Source organism: Podarcis raffonei, chromosome 3 (assembly GCF_027172205.1).
Source record: "Podarcis raffonei isolate rPodRaf1 chromosome 3, rPodRaf1.pri, whole genome shotgun sequence".
Classification (NCBI taxonomy): domain Eukaryota; kingdom Metazoa; phylum Chordata; class Lepidosauria; order Squamata; family Lacertidae; genus Podarcis; species Podarcis raffonei.
The window spans coordinates 98,855,428-98,878,404 of NC_070604.1; the positions used below are offsets into that span (position 1 = coordinate 98,855,428).

At 44.8% G+C, this 22,977-nt stretch overlaps 1 protein-coding gene across 3 annotated transcripts in view; it reads right to left on the minus strand.

Moving 5' to 3' along the window:
- Positions 1–4,683: 4,683 nt before the first annotated feature.
- VASH2 (vasohibin 2) overlaps positions 4,684–22,977 on the minus strand; it is a 36,101-nt gene continuing 17,807 nt past the window's right edge. For 2 of the 3 annotated variants that reach the window (XM_053383210.1, XM_053383211.1), the window contains exons 6-9: positions 15,422–15,803; positions 14,742–14,857; positions 13,440–13,478; positions 4,684–5,894 (exon numbers count right to left, since the gene is read on the minus strand). In XM_053383210.1, coding sequence (XP_053239185.1) covers positions 5,822–5,894; positions 13,440–13,478; positions 14,742–14,857; positions 15,422–15,803 — 610 coding nt within the window. In that variant the 3' untranslated portion in view covers positions 4,684–5,821. The remainder of the gene's footprint in view (positions 5,895–13,439; positions 13,479–14,741; positions 14,858–15,421; positions 15,804–22,977) is intronic. The other variant, XM_053383213.1, reaches the window with a different exon arrangement.

Consider the following 22,977-nt stretch of genomic DNA (forward strand, 5'->3'; position numbering starts at 1 on the left):
GCCATATAGCAAGTCAGACCATTGGCTTGTCTAGCTCCATATTGTCTACATGGCTCTCCAGGGTTTCAGGTGGGATAAGAATGTAAGAAGAGTCTACTGGATCAGACCAATGGCCCATCTAGTCTAGCATCCTGTTCTTACCATAGCCAACCAGATGCTTGTGGTAAGCCCTCAAGCAGGACCCAAGCATAAGAGCATGACACAGTGTAATATGCCATGTACTGTAGTGGTGTTCATCTGAGCTTGTTTTTACCTAATTTTAAGACCTGCTAAGGAACAGGGGATTGTTATTATTTCCTCATATGTAAAACCACGGAATTCAAAGAGGGTATACTTTCTTTTCCCCATGACTTTGTTGTTGTTGTTGTTGTTGTTGTCATTTAGTCGTGTCCGACTTTCCGTGACCCCATGGACCAGAGCACGCCAGGCACTCCTGTCTTCCACTGCCTCCCGCAGTTTGGTCAAACTCATGTTTGTAGCTTCGAGAACACTATCCAACCATCTCATCCTCTGTTGTCCCCTTCTTCTTGTGCCCTCAATCTTTCCCAGCATCAGGGTCTTTTCCAGGGAGTCTTCTCTTCTCATGAGGTGGCCAAAGTATTGGAGCCTCAGCTTCAGGATCTGTCCTTCCAGTGAGCACTCAGGGCTAATTTCCTTAAGAATGGATAGGTTTGATCTGAAATAAGGATTGAGCTATGTAGAGGCACTGGCTGGCTTCGAGGTTTTTTTCCAGCATCGTGATTTTGGCCAGGGCACCCGCTCTTGTGATTCACTGCCCCCTTCATGAGGCAGGGGAGAGCTGCATTCATTCATGGTTTTTCCCACATTGCCTGGTCAAAAATTATGAAACAGTTATCACAATATGGGTTTCAAACTAGTTTTGGATGATATATCAATATATTTTCCAGCTCTAATTGCTGGACTACAACTCTCACAATTCCTGATGCACCTGGCCTCTCAGGCTGGACCTAAGGGGAGCTGGAGTCCCAGAACATCTGGAGGGCCAGAGGTTCCCCACACCTTACATGCAACAAGAGCTACACATATGTTTTCAATCCTGCTGCTGGGTCTCTGCAAAGCTTGTATAGGAAACTGGCCCACTGATCTTGCTGGACTACAACTCCTATCATCCCTGAACATTGGCCTTGCTGGTTGGGGTTGATGGAAGTTGTAGTCCAAACCACAGCTAGAGGGCTTCCCCTTTCTTCTTAAAAAAGAGCCTTTCTTTAAAAAGCAGTAACCGCACTGATCTCCTGGTTGGAGAGCTGGATTTAGTTCCTCTTCCTGTAGTATTGTTTTAATGTTTTTGTGTTTGCAGCTCTGGGCTCCTTTGGGAGGAAGGGCGGAGTAGAAATTCAATAAATAAAATACTTGGCACAATTACTGCATTTAAAAAATGCAGCTCAGCTGCATTAGGACCATTTGGTGTCTCATCAGAGTCTGTCACTGTGGGATAAGTTGGGTTTCTTTAAAAAAAAAAAATCACAAGAGGCTATAAAAAACCCAAGACTTCCAAGATATTTTATTAAAGTTCCATGCTGCACTAAACATACAAATGATGAGGGGGGAAAAAAAGAAACCATGCACATTTCTCACCCAGAACAGCATTTGACAAAAAATTATGGCAATAGAGAAACCTAGTCATTGAAATCACAGTTACTAAGTTTTCAAAATCGCAGGTATGTGTTGTGATAGAATAGGATTCATCTGTACGTAAGGAAAATGACGCCTGGATACAAAATAATTCATCCACATTAGAAAAGTTTCATTGGAAGGTTTGGACCAGGGCGGGGGGGGGGAGGGGCCTAAATCCAGATTCACACCATACAAATAAAACAGAACCAACACACATTTAAAACACATAGCTTCCACCCCATAAATCCTGGGAAACTGGTTTATTAAGGGTTCGGGGAACCAAAGCTCAATGAGAATAAAACTACAGTTCCTAGGATTCTTTGGGGAGGGGGGTCAGTGTGTGCTGAACGTACTTTAAATGGATGGTGCAAACCCTGGATGGTGTGTTCATCTCAAGAACTAATGCAAGTAAAGTTCATGATGGATCATGCCCCAAACACTTCACATATATTAGAGACATACATTATAGTACTTTAGAAAAAACAGAGAGGAAATCCAGACTCAGAACGTGACTTGGTTCCCACAGCACAGTAAGCCAGACTGGCTTAGCAAGCCGTCAAGCATGGGGGTCCCAAGAGAAGCTTGCACCCAATCTGCTTCCTGGTCTTCCACTGCTGTGCTGAGCTAAACCAGGGTTTGTTGCAGCACATCAAACGGACCCGTGGTTAAGCTCACTTTGTCCTCGGCGCAGCATGATCGTAAAAAGGACCAGGGAACAGCAAACTCCTCCAGTAGCCCCCACACTCTCACTAAGCCATGGCTTGGCTCATTTAATCATATGAACCAGCTCTTCATATGGCACGCAGCCTCTTTTTTATTTTATTTTTAAATCCAAACACTGCATTTCACTGCTAAAAAATCACCGCAATAAGAAAAGTGTCACATTAATCAGCCCTCAGTGGTACTTAACACTTATTGGGGGGGGGGGGGAATTCTGCCCTTTAGGTTTTCGACAGCAGTCCTCTTCAGGCATTTAGGATGAAGGGGTGTGGGCTAAAAAACGAGAATTCAGGCAGGAGGGTGAGCACCTAAGCCATGCTCCAGCCTTCCCCAAGCTCACAGAGTCCACTTCAGAACTTCTGTGCTGAGATGGAAGATCTGAAAGGATCTTCTAAGCATGCTTGGAGAACGTGGGCAGATCTCATGCGGAGCTCGCCCAGGCCAGCATGTTGGGGGCGGGGCATGCATGAGCATGTGGGGGGTCCGGGGGCGCAGACCCCTGCCCACTCTCCACTTTTAGCCTACACACATTGGTGTGAACGCCCAATGAGGCTAAGGCAGCCCTTATCTATGGATGCTCTCCAGATCTTCCTGGGCTACAATTCCCATCGTCCTTGGTCACAGGCCATGCTGGCTGAGGCTGATGGGAGTTGTAGTCCAAGACATCTGGATGAGGAAGGCTAGGCTTTTCAGGAATACAGTCACAAAGCAGGAAGTCCACTGAGTCTCTCCCTTCCACCCGCTGGCTCTCAGCAGGGGCTACACTGCGGTGAGGCCCTGCGACACACCTGGCCATTTCCTTGAATGTGAGATTCTTCCATGATCACACAGATCTGGTGCAGACACATCACTGCTGATCTCTTAACCTTAGTTAAGAGAGCTGGAAGTGGGTAAAAGCTGGCATGCTTCTTTCCACAGCTTCATCCCTTCTTTAGGTCAATTGCTCTCCCTCCTTTCACCTGTCACCATGCTCCTGGTTCCACATCAGGGATGGACAAACGCCTTTGTTCTGGTTCTCTCCCTTTCTCATTTTCCCAATCTTAAATTCAGTTCTCTACATTCCTGCAATTTGGATTGTTCTTCAGGGGTGTGGGGAAATCCTCGTAAAAAATTCACTAGCATTTTGGCACAGATTTGTGTGTGCTGTTTGGCTAATATACACTTTTTTGCAAGCAGTTTCCCCTTAAATAATGTTGATTCATCAGGATGCAACAGTGCCTTATGCTGGGAAGGCAGGTAGAAATTAAATCCGATAGGGAAGGTGAGAAAGGAAGAGAGTTTGCCAGAGGGTGTCCTGCTCATGGGCTGCAATCCTGTTACATGTGAACAAGTTAGCATGCATAGGGTTTCAGGACAATGCAAATTTAAGATATGTCGGCTCAGAAGAAAGACCCATGAAATTCCATGGGGCTTATTCCAGGGAAGACTGTTTTGGACTGAAGCCACAGATCTCTTAACTGTGTTTAAAAGACCAAGAGTGCTATTCTGCACCAGGCCACAGAGTCATCCAGCAGCCTGCTCCTCTCCAAACCACAATAAGCAAAAAAAATCATTTGTCCAAATGCAAGGTGCATTCTAAAAGACAATTCCTTGGCCAGGGGTATCTTCCCTCATTCATTTTTCTCTGACTGCACTCCGTACAGATGGCTGTTTTCCCCTAATACTTTGGCCATAACTGCATACAGGATGTCTGATCTTAATATAAGATGCCAAGACATCATCAGCTTGGAAGTGTCCATCCTTTTGAAGACAATTATTATTAATAATTATAGGCATACAAACAGAGGAAGAAGAGTACATTCTTGAGGGAAGCCCATAGATTCTGACATTATTTTTAAGAATGTTCAACACACATACCTGATATAACTGTCACTACAAGGCTCATCTGTACAAAACAGCCATCTATGGTTCTTCGGCATGATCCAAAGGTCCCTAGGGCTCTGTGGCACAAGCCGGGCGCCCTAGTCTTTTCTCCCTTGGGAATGCTCCCCAAGCATAATGGGGAATGCTCATCGCATGCGCAGAGGACTCACCATTGCACAGAAGACAGTGGGCCAGCACCTGCATGCACAGAGCAAAACGCAAACCTGACAGCTTGCAGATACGCACCAGAACCGCTGGGCCATTCCACTTGTGCTTAAAGACCAAGGGTAGCCAACGTTTGGTGCCCTCCAGGCATCGCTGGACTACAACTCCCATCATCCTTGACCATTGGCTCTGCTGGCTGGGGCTGATGGGCACCGTAGTCCAACAACATCTGGAGGACATGACTACATTGGCTACCCCTGCATAGCCTGACACAAAATATTTTCAAAACATTATTTTAAAAAAACCAAAAAAAACAGATATCAGTCATTTGTTAGGCAGGTGAAGTCAGCATGATGCTCTCCAGGTGTGTCTGGACTGCAAGTCCCACCAGGCCCAGCCAAGCATGGTGAATGGTCAATGAACACCTGAAGATCACCACATTGGCTACCCTTATGGTAGGCAAACAATTGCTTCAACAGTTAGCTGCATCCTTAACAGAATAATTGTAAGACTTCAGAGCTCTTAAGAAAACCCTTGCATATCATGATACTTTCTTTTGTCACACACATGCACATACGGGGAGTAAGGCGGAAGAGGTGGGGTCAGAAAGAGCCCAGTGAATGTTCTGCTACCAGAAAAGCTGGGGACACAGTACAAATCCATTATAAAATCAAAATACTGTCAGCTTTGCATATCTATTGTCAAGATTCTTGAGGTAATATTGATATTCCGAAGAAAGGAAAAACCCACTCGCATAACTTTTCCGGACTGCTGCTCTTGTTGTTTTTATTGCTGAATGTCACATTTAAACACCAGACCGGAGTGACAAATAGCCTGCTGGCCTCTTCCTCTTCCATTGAGCTCCACTGAAATGGGGAGGGGGTTGCTCAGATCCCGTTAATTCCAATGGAAGTCGTGCAACGAAAGTTCCCGCTGGACTATGGCTTCCTTTGACTCGCAAGCAACCGACCACACCCCAGCCCTTTCCAACGCCGCGGGGGGAATATACTTTCATCGTCGCCGGTTTCTAAAACCCTACAGACACCACACAACGCTCCGAGCTCCAATGCAAAACAGCCACGACGGAAACAATTATTTCAATCCAGACCGGGGGGGACGGGACCAAAGCCACACAACCACATCACCTCTCCCCTTTTCAGCTTGATGGAGAGTAACAACATTATTGTAGACAAAAAAACAGTTTTCCCCGTTCCCCCTTTTCCTTGATTCCCACTTCACGAATTGAAAAATAAAACATAAAAATAAAAAACCCACCACTGTCACTACTAGGACCCCTAATTCCTAGGATCTTAAATAAAATCCTCATGTTCATAATAAATAGTTGCAGCTCCCTCTTTCCACCCCTTTGTCCACAGATCGCAGGGTAAAATTCAGGAAGAAGCACCCTGGAAGCTGTCTTGTTTGGCTTCTGGCTTTGTCAGATGCGGAGCTGGTAGCCAACATCGTTCAGTGTTGAGAGCTCGCTCACTTTCTTATCCAGCGCAGCGGGCCTAGAATCAAGAAGGGGAGAGGAGATGTTCAAAATCAAATGATTAGATTTCCCTAGGATAAGACCACTGCCAACAGCGTTTCAGAGTTGTATCTGAAAGTCATATCCACACCAAACATTTTAAAAAATACTCTTATTCCGTTTTAACAGTTGTGATTTTTTTTTTCAAAGAAGAGGTGACCTCTCAGCTCTACAATTCTCAGCACCCATAATGAACTACAGTTCCCAGGATTCTCCATGACTCCTAAAGTGGTACATGAGTGCTTTAAATGTATGGTGGTGGTGTTTTCAGGTGGTGAGTAATGCACCACCATTCCTAAACACCAAGCGTCACCAAGTCGTTTATTAATGTGAGAGTGCTCCTGTGGTCTTCCAGTCTATACCACCAGCAGGAGGCTAACGTGTCTGTCTAAATCTGGGGTAGCCAATGTGGTGGCTCTCCAGCTGATTTTGTTGTTGTTGGACTACAACTCCCATCATCCCTGACCAGTCTTAACAGGATGCTCTGCTTCACTACACATCTGTGACATTTCCACCAAACAGCATCTCCCAGTGGGAGTGGATTATAATGGCAGCTTTGGATATTAATAAGAACACAAGGAGTCTTCTGTGTCAACCCAGTGGCTCATCTTGTGCATGTTTAGCTTGGACAAGAGGAGATATGATAGCCATCTTCAAATGGCTATTATTTTTAAGCACAGGTTGGATGACCATCTGTCATGGATGCTGTAGCTGAGATTCCTGCATTGTAGGAAGTTGGTCTAAATGACTCTTGGGTCCCTTCCAACTCTACAATTATATGATCCAGTCCAGCATCCTGTTCTCGCAGTGGCCTAACAAGATGCCTATGGGGAAACAGCAAGCAGGATCTGAGCACAAAGCCCTAGACCAAATGGCACCCCATATGAAGTTTTAAATGCCTTACTTCTACAGTGGTACCTTGGGTTACATACGCTTCAGGTTACAGACTCCACTAACCCAGAAATAGTACCGGCAGGAGGAGGCCCCATTAGCTAAAGTGGTGCTTCAGGTTAAGAACAGTTTCAGGTTAAGAATGGACCTCCGGAACGAATTAAGTACTTAACCCGAGGTACCACTGTATTGCACTTCCACAACATTGATGCCTGAGTTGCATATGTGATTTATCCTTCTCGTATGAGATTATAAATAGGTATATATAGTCAAAACAATCACTCACATGCACACAACTTGTCAGATAGGCACTGATGTTGTAAATCAGGAGAGGGGAAGCTGTGGCCCTACAGATGTTGCTGGTTTATGATTCCAGTCATCTCTGACCATTGGCCATGCTGGCTGAGGCCAATGGAAGCTAGAGGGCCAAGGTTCTCCCACCCTGTTTGTAAATTTTTCCATCTGGAAGAACACAGGGTCATCATTCCTAGACATGCAATAGCTTCCAGTCAAATTGCAGCAAAGAAGGTTGGGAGGGGGGAAACATATTTTCCACCTTACATAACAAACCCAATCTAAGCAGAAGCTCACTTTGCTGTCGCACTCCCAAAGCATGCATTTCCAAAACTTCACTTGGAATCAAATGTGAAGATAATCAATTTTGCTAAGTGACATTCTCCAAGCAGCTGCAGCTGGAGGCTGCTGTTACTTCCAGTTCTCAAGATTAATAACAGAAGAACGTTGCCTGGTTTTATAACCATGAAGTCGAGGAGTTAAATCAGAACACACAGACTGAAAACGGAACAGAAGCCAATAACTCCCAGTTCATGAGAGGTCTCCTGTACCCCCACCTTCAGCTGTTCCTGTTGCTAGTCGACAGGTACACAGGTACCAAGCCTCAAGCAATCAAATTGCTATACTAAATTGTCTCACTCCATGTTGGACAAAGTGCCAGCAACCTTTTACAGTGGTACCTCGGGTTACATACGCTTCAGGTTACATACGCTTCAGGTTACAGACTCCACTAACCCAGAAATATTGCTTCAGGATGAGAACAGAAACTGTGTTCTGGCGGCGCAGCAGCAGCGGGAGGCCCCATTAGCTAAAGTGGTGCTTCAGGTTAAGAACAGTTTCAGGTTAAGTACGGACCTCCGGAACGAATTAAGTACTTAACCCAAGGTACCATTGTATTTCCACAACCAGAATACCAGTTGATGGGAACTGCAGGTGGGCAGAGTGCTGCTGCGCTCATGTCCTTGCATGGGCACCTGCTTGGCCACTGTGAAAACAGGATGTTGGACTAGATGGGCCTGATCCAGCAGGCTCCTCTTGTGCTTGGTATATAAGGACCATCAAGCATTAAGAGCTTGCAAATCCAACTTTCAGAATGTGCAGGTGTCTCCTCCCCCACTTATGTGCTATCGACCTGCGCATGACCACATACACTTGTGGCACCAGGAAATAAATAAATAGATCAATTCAAAACAGGAAATGGTGGGGGAGAGATGGAGAGTCTTCATGGCTCACAAGGAGACTCTCCCCAGAGCCCAAAAAGGGCAGAGGAAGCCCCAAGGAGACTGGAGGCACAGCAGGGCTCTGTTTAGTCTGCTCAGCCTCCCTGTCTAACAGCTGACACGCACAGTAAACTAGCAGCTGCAGGCACTTTCATGCATCTTCCTGCTCTTTAGTGCTAAACAGGAGCAAACATCAATCCAGATAAAACCCAAATGGCTATTTGCTCTGACTGAGCGCTAAAGAACAGTTTTCCGCAGGGGAAAGCAGCGGGACAGGATGAAGTGTAGAGGAGCCCGGAGTTTAGCATCAGAGGTGTTAAAGACCAGTACATAACTCCAGTCTTTACAACTTGGAATTCAATATCAACATTGGTAAAGACCAGGAAGCTGTTGCAGAGCAGAGATACTCTGAGTAAATTATAAAGTATTGGCTGGAATTGCAAGATGTGCTGGTCCAGGATCCTAAGATCTAGTCATTAATTGGGCAACCCCAGGTCCCTCCTTGCATGCGGAGGCAGGGAAGAGGCTGTGGGCTCACAAGGTGGTCTTGGCAGCAACTACCAGATAAGGCCAGAAGGTGTAGCTGGCTTCCTGCAAGACTGTCTGGCAGCCAGGGACAAGGAAAGGGCATAAAAGGCTTCCCGATTCCCCTTTGCTAAAGGGGAGTTCACAAAAGTATCTGATAAGAGGCTTACCGAGTTTTGTACAGTACTTGGGTTTTCAAAAAATGGTAAAGTGAATGTTGGCCACGAAAGAGGCTTACATAATCTAATTGTTGACAAAAGGCATTGACTAATCACAGCTCTCCATTAAGAAGGTGAAGCTTCCCCGTGGGGAATGCCAAGTCTTTTATTCAGACCTTGCCAATGAAATTATGCAGCCCAGGGGAAGGCGGGTAAAGTGCTGACTGAGGGCCTGTTTCCTACCTTGTCACTTGATCAGATTTAATTAGCATGTCCAAGTAAAAAAAAAAACATAAATAAGGAAGCAAAGCAACCTTGGTAGACATTCATTATTTTAGCTGCGTCAGTGAGGGGAACCAGAAGTTGAAACAGCATCCTCCTAATTAATTTTGCTAGAGTAATCCCATTATATTTAAAGGATTTTTTCCTCTGGGTTAAGGGGCCTGAAGGAGGCAGCTTGAAAATGATTACCATCTGATTAGGAATTTGAAGCCACTCTGATATACCAGGTACAGTGGTACCACAGGTTAAGTACTTAATTCGTTCCGGAGGTCCGTACTTAACCTGAAACTGTTCTTAACCTGAAGCACCACTTTAGCTAATGGGACCTCCTGCTGCCACCGCGCCGTCGGAGCACGATTTCTGTTCTCATCCTGAAGCAAAGTTCTTAACCTGAAGCACTATTTCTGGGTTAGCGGAGTCTGTAACCTGAAGCGTATGTAACCCGAGGTACCACTGTATCCGGAAATTAAAAACTAGCCCCATTATGGGATTTGGCTTATAACATAAGAACGTAAGAGCCTGCTGCAATGGCCCATCTATCTAGCCCAACATCCTGTTCTCACAGTGGTCAACAAGATGCCCACAGGAAACGGGCAAGTAGGACCCAAGCACAAGAAGACTCTCCCTTCCTGCTGCTTCCAGCAACAGGTATTCAGACGCATTGCTGCCTCCAAGAGCACTAGATCCCTGCTCCAAGGAGCTTACACATTTCAAAGGGGAAGGAGAACAGAAAGAGAGAGGATGTGTAAGAGAGGCATGAGATGAAAGTGAGCAAAACCAAACGTAGTTGGGTCTACTTTCAATTCCTTTTGGTTGGGGTGTAGACGGAAAACTACAGGCTGTGTTCAGAAGTTTATCATTCGAGTGGTAAGTCCAGTGTACTCAGTACCTTTTGAACACTTGTGCAGCTTTCATGCTCAAATTAAAATAGAGGAGAACTATTTTTTCCTAGCTTTCATAGAAGCCGGATTTGCACAGAGCCGATTGGTGGGCCTTTGTATAAATCACAACACTACTGAACTGCTGCCTTCAGAGTCCCCTTATGAGTGTCCCAGAGGAATTTTGCTGGCCGCCATCAGAAACAGAATTCTGGGTGAAATGAACCTTTTGACCATCCCAGCAAAGCAATCCTCATGATCAAGGGTGGGGAACCGTCCAGATGTTGGATTCCAGTTCCCACCACCCCTCACCACTGGCCCAACTGGCTAGTGTGACAGATGGGAGCTGAAGTCCCCAACATTTTACAAAGCCACGGGTTCCCCATCCTCACTTATGATCCTCAAGCTCATCCTACTCCAAAACTGTCTTAAAACTTTAAATACGCCATAGGATCCTGTCACGTTTACTTCTAAGAACTAGAACAGTCTTCACCCTCTAGCCCAGTGTTTCCCAGACTTGGGTCTCCAGCTTTTCGGGGACTACAATTCCCATCATCCCTAACCACTGGTCCTGCTAGCTAGGGATGATGGGAGTTGTAGTTCAAAAAACACCTGGAGACCCAAGTTCGGGAAACACTGCTTTAGCTGTTTTGGACTACAACTACCATCGGCCCCAAACAGTATGCCCAATGGTCAGCAATGATGGGAACTGTAGTCCAGGAACATTTAGAGAGCTGCTGTTGGGAGTTGCACCCTGGGTTCACAAAGGCTGAACTAAGTCACACACTATTCAACTTTCAACTTGAACTTAGCCTAATCTTTTATTCCCCTTCCTTCCCTCCCCCTCCCCTTTTTATGAAGATTACTCGCTCTGGGATCCCACAGCTAATTCTCCCCTGGTCTCCACACTGGCCCAAATAGGACTAATTTAGCCAGCTAGCCCTGGTGATCATCTAATGTTTATTGGATGGATTTTCCCCTAAACTGATTTTTGAATCCTGAATTTATTGTTATTCGTGTTTTATACTGTATTTTATGCTGTTTTTTGTTGTATCACAATTAAGTGTTTTAAATTTGTTGTTAGCCAGCCTGAGCCCGGTTTTTGAACCAGGAAGGGCGAGGTATAAATAAAAAATTATTATTACTACTACCACTACTACTACTACTACTATTATTATTACTATTATTATTATTCTGGAGTTCTGACCCTGCTGCTGACCAGCAAGACTTAAGCAGCCCCTCAGCCTACCTGTGGCCCATAAGTGCTACAACCCATGAGCATGCCAAGGGATGGATTTCAATTTCCCTTGCCCCTGTCATGGGAGAAATTTAAAAGCAGGAAAGGAGCTAGCAACAGTGCACCTGGCGTTCAGCTCAGCAGTTGGCACTCCAGAGAGGCCTGCTGAGCTGACACATCTTAGTCAAACACACACCTCCCCCTTGAACACTTGTGCCACCCTAGCAACTGTGGAAACAGCCACAGAAACAGGGAGATTAAAATACTCCCCTAAAGTAGGCGCAATGAGGCAGGAAGAAGGAGCTAGAGATTTGCAACCTCTGACAACTATAATTATCCAGACACTAAATGAGGCCAGGCACTCCTACCGAGAGGCCCCCAAGAATGCTGGTGGTTCAGCGATAGTATGAATTCGAGGGGAAAATAGAAGCGTGTGGTTAATTTAACAGCTGCAAGGAACATTGGGGTATATTTAGAGAGACAGTCTAGTGACACTTTTCGCTGCTAAGAAACTGTGAAGAGACCCCTCCGTAGACTTATTTAAAATGCAACTATCATACACATTATGGACCTAACGGACACATCCAGATGTCATTCTAAACCATCGTTTAACAAGACACGGAAGGGCCAGAACAAACCTCAGTGAGTCCCAGGCTTATACAGTTTCCCTTTCCCTTTTGCCTCCTCCTCCTCCAACATGGCTATTTGCCTTGTGTTCACTTTGCTACAGCTTTGAAACAAACCAACTTGCAAGGAAAGCCTCACCAAACTAGGAGCGGGGCAGAGGAGAGTGGGCAAGGCCGAGGCTTACTGTAGCTCAATCGCATCACAATAAGGCAGCCTTCTGCAACCTGGCGCCCTTCAGGTGTCCCCTGAAATATGACCAGCCCTGCATTGCTAACATTTCAGTGTAGGCCAAAATATGTCTGTTTCTCCAGGCATTTGGGGATGTTACTCCACTGCTGCCTTGGGTGTGTTGGAAATTCTACTTGCCATTTAATTTATCTAAGAACCAATTCTAAGTGTAGATTGCTGTTTGGTTTAAGGGATGTTGTAGCCTGCCCTGGGATGAGCTGGTTAAAAATATCCTTAATACATAATGGATAAATAAGTTTCGCTCTTGCAAAGCCTGTGTACCCTGACATTGTCCTTGTACCCTGACATTTTAACTTGCGCACAGCATTTTTTTTTTAAATGTCTGGATCGCCAAAGCACCACAAAGTGCTTCAGGGTTGCCCGCTTCAACTTGTGCAGAACCCACTTTGGCGTGCCCCAAATCCCTCAAAGAGTCATTTCAATCCATTGCCTTAGACCTGAAACGTATTGTGTAAAATGTAAGAAGGGAGCCTTTAAGCAGGTACAGAATGTCTTCTTCTCACCTCTGCAAAGGCCCTATCAAATCCCAAGGATCTGGGTAGGGTTTGAAGGATTTGAGAGCGTCATCCGAGGCAGGGGCAAAACTAGGCTTTATTTCACCCAGGTCAAAGACCCGGTTTGGCACACGCACACCGCATGCACACACAGGTTGAGAGCCTCAGTGGCGCCCCTCTGAAGGCTTCACCTGGGTCAAATAAAACCGTCTAGCCCTCCCCTCCCCCTCCCGCCACGTAGCTATGGCATTGCTCTAAGGGCCCCCTCCTTTAACAGCAGGCATACCTGGCTGTGGTGGCAATGCTCTAACCAGTACTAGCCAGCTGGGTCTAGTCACCCTTTCAGTTTACTAGAACAATGCTAGGTCAGGTGCATTGTGGGAAAATGGAACATGGCTATATCTGGCAGCCTGGCGCTGGGCCTGAAAAATAATTCAAGGGGCCTCAGGACTGGCATCAGCCACAGGTCCTGGCAGCTAGCCAAGGACATCAGGTGCTGACTCCAGTTCTCCAAAGAAAGCAGTGATAAGGGCTTTTAAGTCAGAGGGTACAACTTCAAGACAAGCTGCCTGGCATTTTTCGTCTTAGAAATTAAGGCTATATCTGATTTCCTCTTCCTTCCTAATATCTAAACGTTCTCACTCTGAAAACCTGTGATGTCACGTGATACCTGAAGACTCCAGTCCGTTGGATAGGATTCAGTTTCTGCCTAAAAAGATCAAGAAAGCAGAATCTGCTGTGGGATGCATATTTTTGCTTTAAATCCACAATATGTGCTACATTCAGCATAGTCCCAGGCATGTATACTTAGAAGTAAGGCCCATTCTTTTTAGTAGACCTTACTCCCAAGTGATTATGCACAGGGCTGAAATTCCAATCTTCATCTCTTCTCCTCTCTCTCTACGACAATTAAATTAGGTTAGGTCTGAAGTGTAACTAAACTCAAGCAGTTTCAACTTCAGGTACCATTTTAAGAAAAGCATTAAGTTGCAACTAAGTTTGGTGTTCAGTCAAGTTTGGTTTTCTGCTGTGGAACGTTGCGGTGTGGGGAGCTTTTTGTTGTTGCTATTATTGAACAACTCAGAACAGCAACAAAATGGTGGTGTGGAATGCATCCATTCGTTGTTTCAACCGTACAGAAAACTCCATTCCATTCGCCCTCTCACACATCCCCAATTTTCCACCCACAACAGACGCTTCACATTCTGTGGCCACTGAGCATGTCGAGTCCTCACTGGGCTGTTTTGGGAAAGGCACTTGCCTGCTAGGTTTTTCATATATATGACTCCAGCAAAACTTGGAGTGCACCCAAGCAGGCTGATGCCTCCTAATTTGTCAGCAACCATGCTTTAGCTACATAGTCAGCAGCCAGGCTATGAGGCCACCACCTTGCTGAAGCTAAACATACCCAGGCCTGGTCAGAACCCGCCTTGGGTTCAATGATGGAAGCAAGGTGGGGCAGAAATGAGGGACAATAAATACCTCAGTATCTGAGCTCACTGCTAGTATATGACTGGGACTCAGAAACCCTTCCTGATCTACAGCTAATTCCCTAGAGATCCATCAGCAGAACCAAGTCTAACTTCTGCCCACCTCATCCCTAAAATGTAGTCTTCCCTGCCCCTCTGGATTTGCCTGTTGTAGAGGAGAGGTTTGGTCTGAAGGTATAGGATAAAGCAAACTTGCTGAAGTTCAGCCATTCAGTGCTAGGATGGGAAACCACCTGAGTTTTTCAACATAAATTCCATTACGGAAGGAAGGCAAGCAATGCACTTTAAATCTTAAATAAAAGGCAAGCCATCTTCCAGCAAAGATTTTTCTACCACTACTTCTGTCTGAGGACACCTGAAAAGTTTCCAAGGAGGCTCAGGGTTTCCCAGGTCAGAATATAGCCTGAAAAGCATTGGAGGTCATATTCACCACAAATATCTGACCCAGTCAGCAGTGCAAAACTCAACATGACTATACTCACGATTTGTCTCTTCGGCAGGCCCGCCTCTGAGGGCTGGTTTGTCTTCTTCGGGGGGAGAGGGACTTCCCCCGTGTTCTCTGCTTGACTGGAGAATGGGCACTTGCGGGCTTCAAAATCTGAAAGAGGGAAATGGGTGGGTTAAGAACAGTTTTCCCTTGCAAGTAGTTCATTGTTGGATAGGAGAGAAAGTGCACCTTTCATTTATGAAACTGCATTGTGGTTTAACACAGCTGAAGGTTTTCTTCTCTATTCTGTTATAGATTACTCTGACAAAGACAATGGGGTATTTTGGGGTTCTTCTGAATGTATCTGCTGCTGGCTTGTGATTCAGCTTGTCTCCGCAGCCTTCTATGGACTCTGCTTATTTGTTTTAGTTGTGCTCTTTTTGGTGGATCACCTTAATATAAAGACTTAAAGGAGGGCTATCGTTCAGCATTTATACACCATAAAATATGGTGTATTTTAGGGGTCTGTTGAAGACTTTCCTGTTTCAAGAAGCCTTCTAAGTGCAGACTGTTGTTCCAGTCAGTATCTGTATTAGATATGAAATTGGTTTTATATACTTCATTGTCATCAGTGTTTTTAAAAATTGTTTTATATGTAATTGCCTCTCTCTTGCTCCCTTGCACACACACACGCACACACACCATCTCCAGGCATCACACAAGTTAGGCACATACCTTCATTCTCATATCTCTGGCATATTTCTCCAGCTCCTTCCTTATCTCTGACCTCACCATCTTTGACACATTGAGCACCAACTGCCTCCATTCGATGGGCTGAAAGCTGTGTGGTTCATGGGGGACATACAATCCAATTTTCACTTTTTTCACAGAGTGTAAATACTTTTTGTAGGACTCTTCAAACTCAAAGATGAGGTCACTCAGAGTTCGGAAAATCAAAGGTTTGTCCATCAGCTCCGATCTTCTGCTCATGCCCAGAGATCCATATCGACCATTGAAATAAATTCCAAGCACCACATGATGAAAATTGTTCCCTGAGAAGTGGGATTTAAAACTGATTGGGAATCGTTCCACTGAAGGCTGCCCATTGGTTAAGTATCTGGCAAGGCTACCGTTAAGGCAACAAAGACCCTCTGTTGACAGAAATGTTTTCCATGCTGCATATGATACACATATAACATTTGCCTACACTGTACTGTGTTCAGACATCATGATCAGCTATGGTTTGTTGCAGTAGGAACAAACCTAGGTGAGCCTTGAGCTCATACACTCTCGCTCCTACTGTGACCAAGAGATCAGAAGCCATTTCAGCTAACCACAGTTTAGCATTACATCCAAACGATGGTTCACCTCTTAACTGTGTTTTGTTGAAACAAACCATCTTCATAACCCACGGCTTGTAGCTGGCTTGTGTCAGAAGACATTACAAACTGTAGTTAGAATAAAACCAGAAGTGAAAGCTTTCAAACTCCTCTGTGTTGCTGTGATGGTGGAGAGGAGAAGAAAGGAAAGGAGAGGATAATACCAGTGCTTTCCTGGTGTATAATACCAGTGCTTTCCTAGGCTTGTTCCTGTCACGATAAGCCATGTTTTATTGTGATATCTGAATGCAACCATTGGTCATTCTAGCCCTATATTATCTATTCCAGTTAGCAATGCCTCTCCCACCAAGACACAAGGGTTTTCCAAGCACTACTATCGAAGATCCTTTTAAGTGGGTATGTCAGAGATTGAACCTGTGATCTTCTACAATACATGAAATGTGTGTGTAATGGAGCCAATTACCTTCTACAGGGCAACCAATTTAGGCAGCTTCGCAGCAAATCTTAACCACCATTAAAGAGATGCTATCACTCAATTTATACTATATGAGGAGTCAGTACTTGGGTTTTATACCTCAGTTGTCAAAATGCTTGAGTCAGCCCTAGCCTTCTGCTGAAGGGACTCAAGATCACAGCGTACGTAAAGTGAAAATAAGGAAGGAAGTTTATAAAGATGGTGTTTGTTCTATAAACTACAAAATGTTCAGAGGGGTCTCAAGAGCAACAATCACTCCATCAGTTCTGAGAGATGTATATTCTCCAACCTAATTGGAAACACTTCGGAGCAGTTGGTTAATGGAGTGTGGAAAGCAGTTTCAAGAAAGGGATTGTCCCTCACAGGTAGTTCTTTCACCTCTGCTTAAACAGGTTTTATAAAAGTATGAAACAGTATAAATGAAACCTGCAAGAACAGTTTAACAGAAGCTGTGGGACAAAAGATTATTTTTAAAAATTATTATTTTCTATGTATTTCCTTCCCTAAAGGTCCCGTGGTGCATTACAACCATTTAAAGTAAAATATCGCAACAGTCTAAAACAAGACACAGACACAAGCATAGTGTGGGTCCTTTATGTCTATAGTGTGGTTCCATTGTCCTTGCCAAACCACTTTTAATCCTCAGCTGCACATGACATACGTTTAAAGCACATTCCACCACCACCCAAAGAATCCTGGGAACTGTAGTTTGTCAAGGATGCTGGGACCTGTGAGGGATGAACTACAGTTCCCAGGATTCTGTGGGGCATGTGTGCTTTAAATGCATGGTCTGTATGCAACCTCTGTAAACTACTATCTGCCTTTAACTTCAAAGGGGTTTGCAAAGGAACTGTTCCCTTTTGAATGTGGGTTCTATGAGTGCCAAATTCTGATCTGAAGCTCTATTCATCTTTTTAGAACTCAAAGTTATCAAGATGACTGGGCTGCAGTCTTAAATAGATTTTGTAGAGGGCAAGTCCCAGGGAACCCAGAGCCTTTTAATATCCATGTATATTTGCTCAGGAAGGATTGTACTGTTAAAACACTCTGCACAACCTCTTTTCACCCACACAATATTTCCCCAAGTAATTATCCCAGCTGAGGGTCTGGATAATTATGACACTTAGGGTACAACCTAAGGAGACGAAAAAGTGAACTCAGGAGCTAAAGCATTTCCACCACTTCCAACATTGCAAAATGCCTTTGCAAAATGAAAAACAATAGGCTTTGTCTAACTGAAATGGCATGGAACTCAGCTGAGAGAAACCTGCCCTCCATTGCATTCTCACATAAACATGAACTCCCGAGGTGCCAGGAAAGTGCTTAAAAATGGAAGGACTTTTCAGCAGTCTTTTTTATCCAGATCAACATGTGTCATGTGCACACTAATCTTTATGCGCCACTGCTAGCACGATATCATTTTAGGATACGTCAGTACCCATTTATAGGAATCCGCAATATTTGCAGTCATGGTTTTCCAACATCGCTCCTACTGATCCTTTAAGCAAAGGCTACATTGAATGCAGGATATGCCATAGCAAACACTCCCTTCCTCCTTCTGTCACTTAAGGTTATTGATAGACCTACAAGGCTTGATCCAACATCGAATCAGAAGCAAAAACATGCCCGCTTCCAGGCAGGAGTTTGTTGTGGAATTGATACAGCTCATGCTTGGAGGCTGCTCACATCATCCACATAACATCATCAACATCAAAACGCTAACCTGTCCTTTTTCCTCAGAGGTTCCCCATTGCACAAAGTCCACTAAGTAAAAAGAAGCCGTTATGCAATCCTAGTCACCGTTGATGCGGAAGCTCTTTAGCAAAAAAATTTGGGTGAGCACCACATGTGTGTGTTGATGTTTCAGTGGGTTCTATCGTCACACCTCTCAGTTCAGAATAACTGTTCTTTCAGGATCTCCACACATGTGGTGGATTACCTCAGGTGTCATAAGAAAGCGGCAGAGATAGTGCAGGATAGTACGCACCCCAGAAATGATCTCTTTCAGCTTCTGCCTTCTGGAAGAAGGTACAGGGTTATAAAGACTAGGACTAGCCGCCTGAGAAACAGTTTTTATCCAAATGCGATTTTGGTTTTAAACGCAGTGTAAGGTAGTCTCTGTGGGAGTACATTGTATTTAATTATGGGGTATCAGAGTTTTTAGGGGGTTAACCAGGCTGGGATAGCTGGGATAGCTGGCTTGTTGGTTTTTGAATGTCTGATGTAGGTTTTTTCAATTTCGTTGTTCTGTATGGGGCAATGACAATAAAGATTATCGTATCATATCCACCAAGATGGGTGTGCATATATACACACATACACAGACATTTGGAGGTGTTGCACAAAACCTCTATATCAGAATTCCAGAATTTCATTGCTATTGTGTATGTTTTGGATTGGGGGTGGGAGAGAAGCATGACTGTGCTCCTAATAGCTATGGGGACCTATAGCATATTCCTAGTTTGAAGGAGGTATAGTGCCAGTCCCCACCAAAGCAAGCAGCAGATCAAGATAGTGAAATTATATCACTCTCTGGACCAAAATGTTCATTAAAAAAAAAAAAACACCAAATGGATATGGGGGGAGGGGAGGCCAAGCCTCCATTTTGTCTGCTGTGAAACATGATAACTAATGGCTGGTAACACCTGCTCTTGTGCCCTTGCACACTTCTGGGGTACAGAAACAGCTGCACACATGCCTAGAACAAAAAAAGGGGGTAGCAGAAGCAAGGGAGGGGTGATTATGGGAAAAGATAAAGCTACACAGCACAGGAACATGCCATCATGCTCTCTGCTCACTTGGTGTAGAAAGCAAATGATTGAACAGCAACACACACCCAAACAGAATATGCTTGGTGTTGTTTCAGGTCAATCTTTTCTGTTGGGGGGAATTAGAGGCTTTGAATCCTGCAGATCCATGAGCAATCTGACACCTTTAAACACACACACACATACACACACACACTATTGGTAGGACACAACAGATGGGACATTATGCCGGGAGCAATACTTTTTTTCTTAAAAAATGTTTAGAGGTACTCTCATTTTCCTACTCATATTGAAATACTGCCCCTCAATGAGGCCAAACTTAGATTCACAAAACATTTAGGGGTTTGTGTACCCCTGCATCCCCCCCCCCCAAAAAAAGCAATGGCTGGGAGAGTTCCAGCAATATTAGTTTTGTTCCATGCAAAGACCTCACTCTCCACTTGTGGAGTGGAACTCAAGCAGCCTCCTAAGGCCTCTCATACAGCTCTCAGCTAGTTTTAGAATCTTAAAATCAAAATGCCTTCTTGCTAATTAGAACTTTAAGTGCTTTGGGGTAACCAGAAGACAAGTAAATGCAGACTTCATCTCAGATAAATTATAAAACCAGTTGCATTTCTTCTTCAAGATCTGCCCTTTCTTTTGCTAGCATCTGTCAAGTCTTTCAGGCACTGATCTGATCCGTCACAATTGTTCCTTGCATCTCAGAAGAATTTAACTCCATTTGCCTCCAAGCAGATCTTTGTTAAGTCTGAACAGCTGCCCCCTGTCACCACCTGCCCTTGTGTCAGAGCCATAAAGCCTTCAGGTCCCCAAATCCTTGCTATTTAATCCCATTAAATTCTAACTAGGAGGAGGAGAATCACCTTTGACTTTGCACTCTTGTGTACCACAGAAACAATAGCCAGAGAAGGGGACCTTCAGGCGTAGGACGCTTTGGTACCTAGTGCAAGTCAATGGCTGGGGTCAACCTCTTCTTTTGAAATGAAAAGACTCATGGTGAATACAGTACAACCAGACACAGACCAAGCCTACTCCTGAGCCTACTCTGAAACAGAAACGGCAAGAAAGAAAGCTTGCTTCCCCATCGGTGTTGTGTCTGCTTCGATGTATACAAACAGAAGTAAAGTTAACCCTCCACCCATATGGGGCTTGTCTCAGAAACGTACAGAATTTTCAGCTGGTCATAAGTGCAATTCTGTGGCTTTTGCTGGACAGAAGGCATACAACATCTATTCTCATTCACTGTTCATGATTGACAGGTTGCTCCTGATACAAACCACTCAGGGAAGGCGCCAAGGGGTCAGCATAGTTAGGCATCTGCTGAGGACCCATACCCCCAGATGGGCCCCACGGACAAGAGCCCCTTGCACTTGCTGTAGTAAGGGAGTAGATTCAATGAAGAACAGGATGGAGTCCCATTTGACCGTCTTGCCCAAGAATTTGCGGCTGACACCGAAAGCATTGATAGTAACCTTATAAATTTGGACATGTTTTGAGACTGATGCTGTGCGCATCGGGTGATGATTTTATCTGCATGAGCATTCATGAACACTAACTTCAAGATAGGGACATTGTTCCGAGCTTTCTTCAGCCAAGACGCAAGATCAGGAAGGACCGAAGAGCAGAGTACTGCTCGTAACTGCTCTACAAATACAGAATTCATTGCCTAGGCCACACACGCCCTGTGTTTTCTGGAAAATAGTGAAGTCTCACCTACACTGCCAGCCTTTTTATCGGCTTACTCTTGGCTCAGTAAATATATTTGCCTGAAATGACTGCATTGGTTGATACTGATTGAACTTCTGGTTGCTTCTTTTCAAAAGTTTGATTTTCAATTAAACTAATTTTAGTGACATTTTATCTTGCTTTAGAATGAAAATTGTCTTGCATGTTTGTTTAAAATGGAAGGATGCAATATATATAGAGAGAGAGCGCGCGCAGAGAATTGGATCTAGACTTAGCACCCTATGAGGGTGGGAATTGGGTGAATTCCCATTGCCCCTGCAGCTCCCAACACCGCCTTCCACATGTTTCCAGGGTTTGGGAAGCCCCCAAGAACTGAACAGAGCAGCATTCCCAATCTGGTGCTCTCCAGGTTTTTTGGAACTGCAACTCCCATCATCCCTGACCACAGGCCATGTGCGTAGCAGGTGCTGATAGGAATTACAGTCCAAAACATCTGAAAGGTACCTGGTTGGGAAAAGCTGATGTAGACGGTGGCACTGGGGGCTACAGGGAGAAGGGGAGATATCAGCAAAAGCCACCTCTCCTCTGCTGGTGAGACCCCTCCATTGGATCAAAAGCCTTTTTTTTCTTTGGCAGAAGCCAAAGGCTGGATCCAAGTTAGTATAAAGAAATCCAAAGATACCAGCTATTGCATGGCTGTTGTTAGATCAGGGCCAGTGCACAACATGGGGAAGACATGGCGGAAGCAATATGCCTCTGGGTACCTGTTGCTAGGATTCAGAAGTGGGGAGAGTGCTATTGGGTTCAGTTTCCACTTGTGTGTTTCCAAAAGGAAACACACCGTGAGGGCAGGGTGTTGGACTAGAGCTCTTCTTATGTTCTTAAACAAAATTGAGCATGTTTCTTATCTCAGGAGGGCTGTAATTCGGGGAAGATTTTTGCAGGCCAAACAAATAGATGAGGAGAGGAAGCTGTCTGGATTCCTTTGAAAATCTCCAGCCAGGCAACCCATATAATCTCCCCTGCTCTGTTTACTAAGAGCCCCATATAATCTCTCCTGCTCTGTTTACTGAGAGTCTGATATCCTGAGGGGGTGGGGAGGGAGTTTCTGATAAGGACTCATCAGCTATGCCTTCAACCAATCTTGCAGTGAATTGAGTGCTTCAACTCACCGCCTCACAAAACTTCAAGAGGCTTCTAAGCAGGAAGAGAGTGCTCCAAAACCTAATTTGACACACAAAGAGATTACAGAAGTGATCTTTTTTTATAAAAAAAGAAGGAAAATCACTTGTAAAAGCTGACAGTGCAAGCTGTCAAGAGACCTGATTAAAATGACAACTCAGTAATCTGCTTGGCGCTGGGAAGCTCCCGTGTTTTTTTAAGGACTGCTGCTTTGGCGTGATCCTGCCCCGAACGCAAGCAGCAGCGAGGCCTGTCAGCGTAATGAGGTTATTACTGCCTGTATCTTATTTCCACAGAAGGAGAGGGACTCAGGAAGCTCAGTCATGATCTTGACATTCAGAAAGGAGGGGAGTGCTAATTTCTTGCTGACTAAGGGCCCCTCCAGACTGATGCATTTTGGTGGATATATCCTGCAACAAGTTATGGGTGCAATAATAGTGCATTGACCTTGACAAGGAGATAATAGCACTGCCGGCCGACTGGGAAGGGCCCCTCTCAGGGATGCTGTGACACCTAGTACGTGTGATTTTTGTGAGGGCCCCACCCCAGAGACTTCACCCTTGCTGGAGGCCAACTTACCTAACTCCTAGGTATGCTCCTGGCACAGAGTGGTGGATTTATATTGGACCATGCCATATTTTGGGGGGAAATATTTGTGACAAAGTGACTGATGTGAAAAGCCTGAGTTTTCCATCACAATTTCCTACTTTATTTAAAACTGAACCCTTTGCTCCTAGGTAATCTAAGTAAACTAGGCCAATGGAGATGTTTCAAAGCATAATGAAAAGGAGTCAAGCTTCCAACAATCCTCTGCCTCACAGATGTGTAGCCCAGATGTTG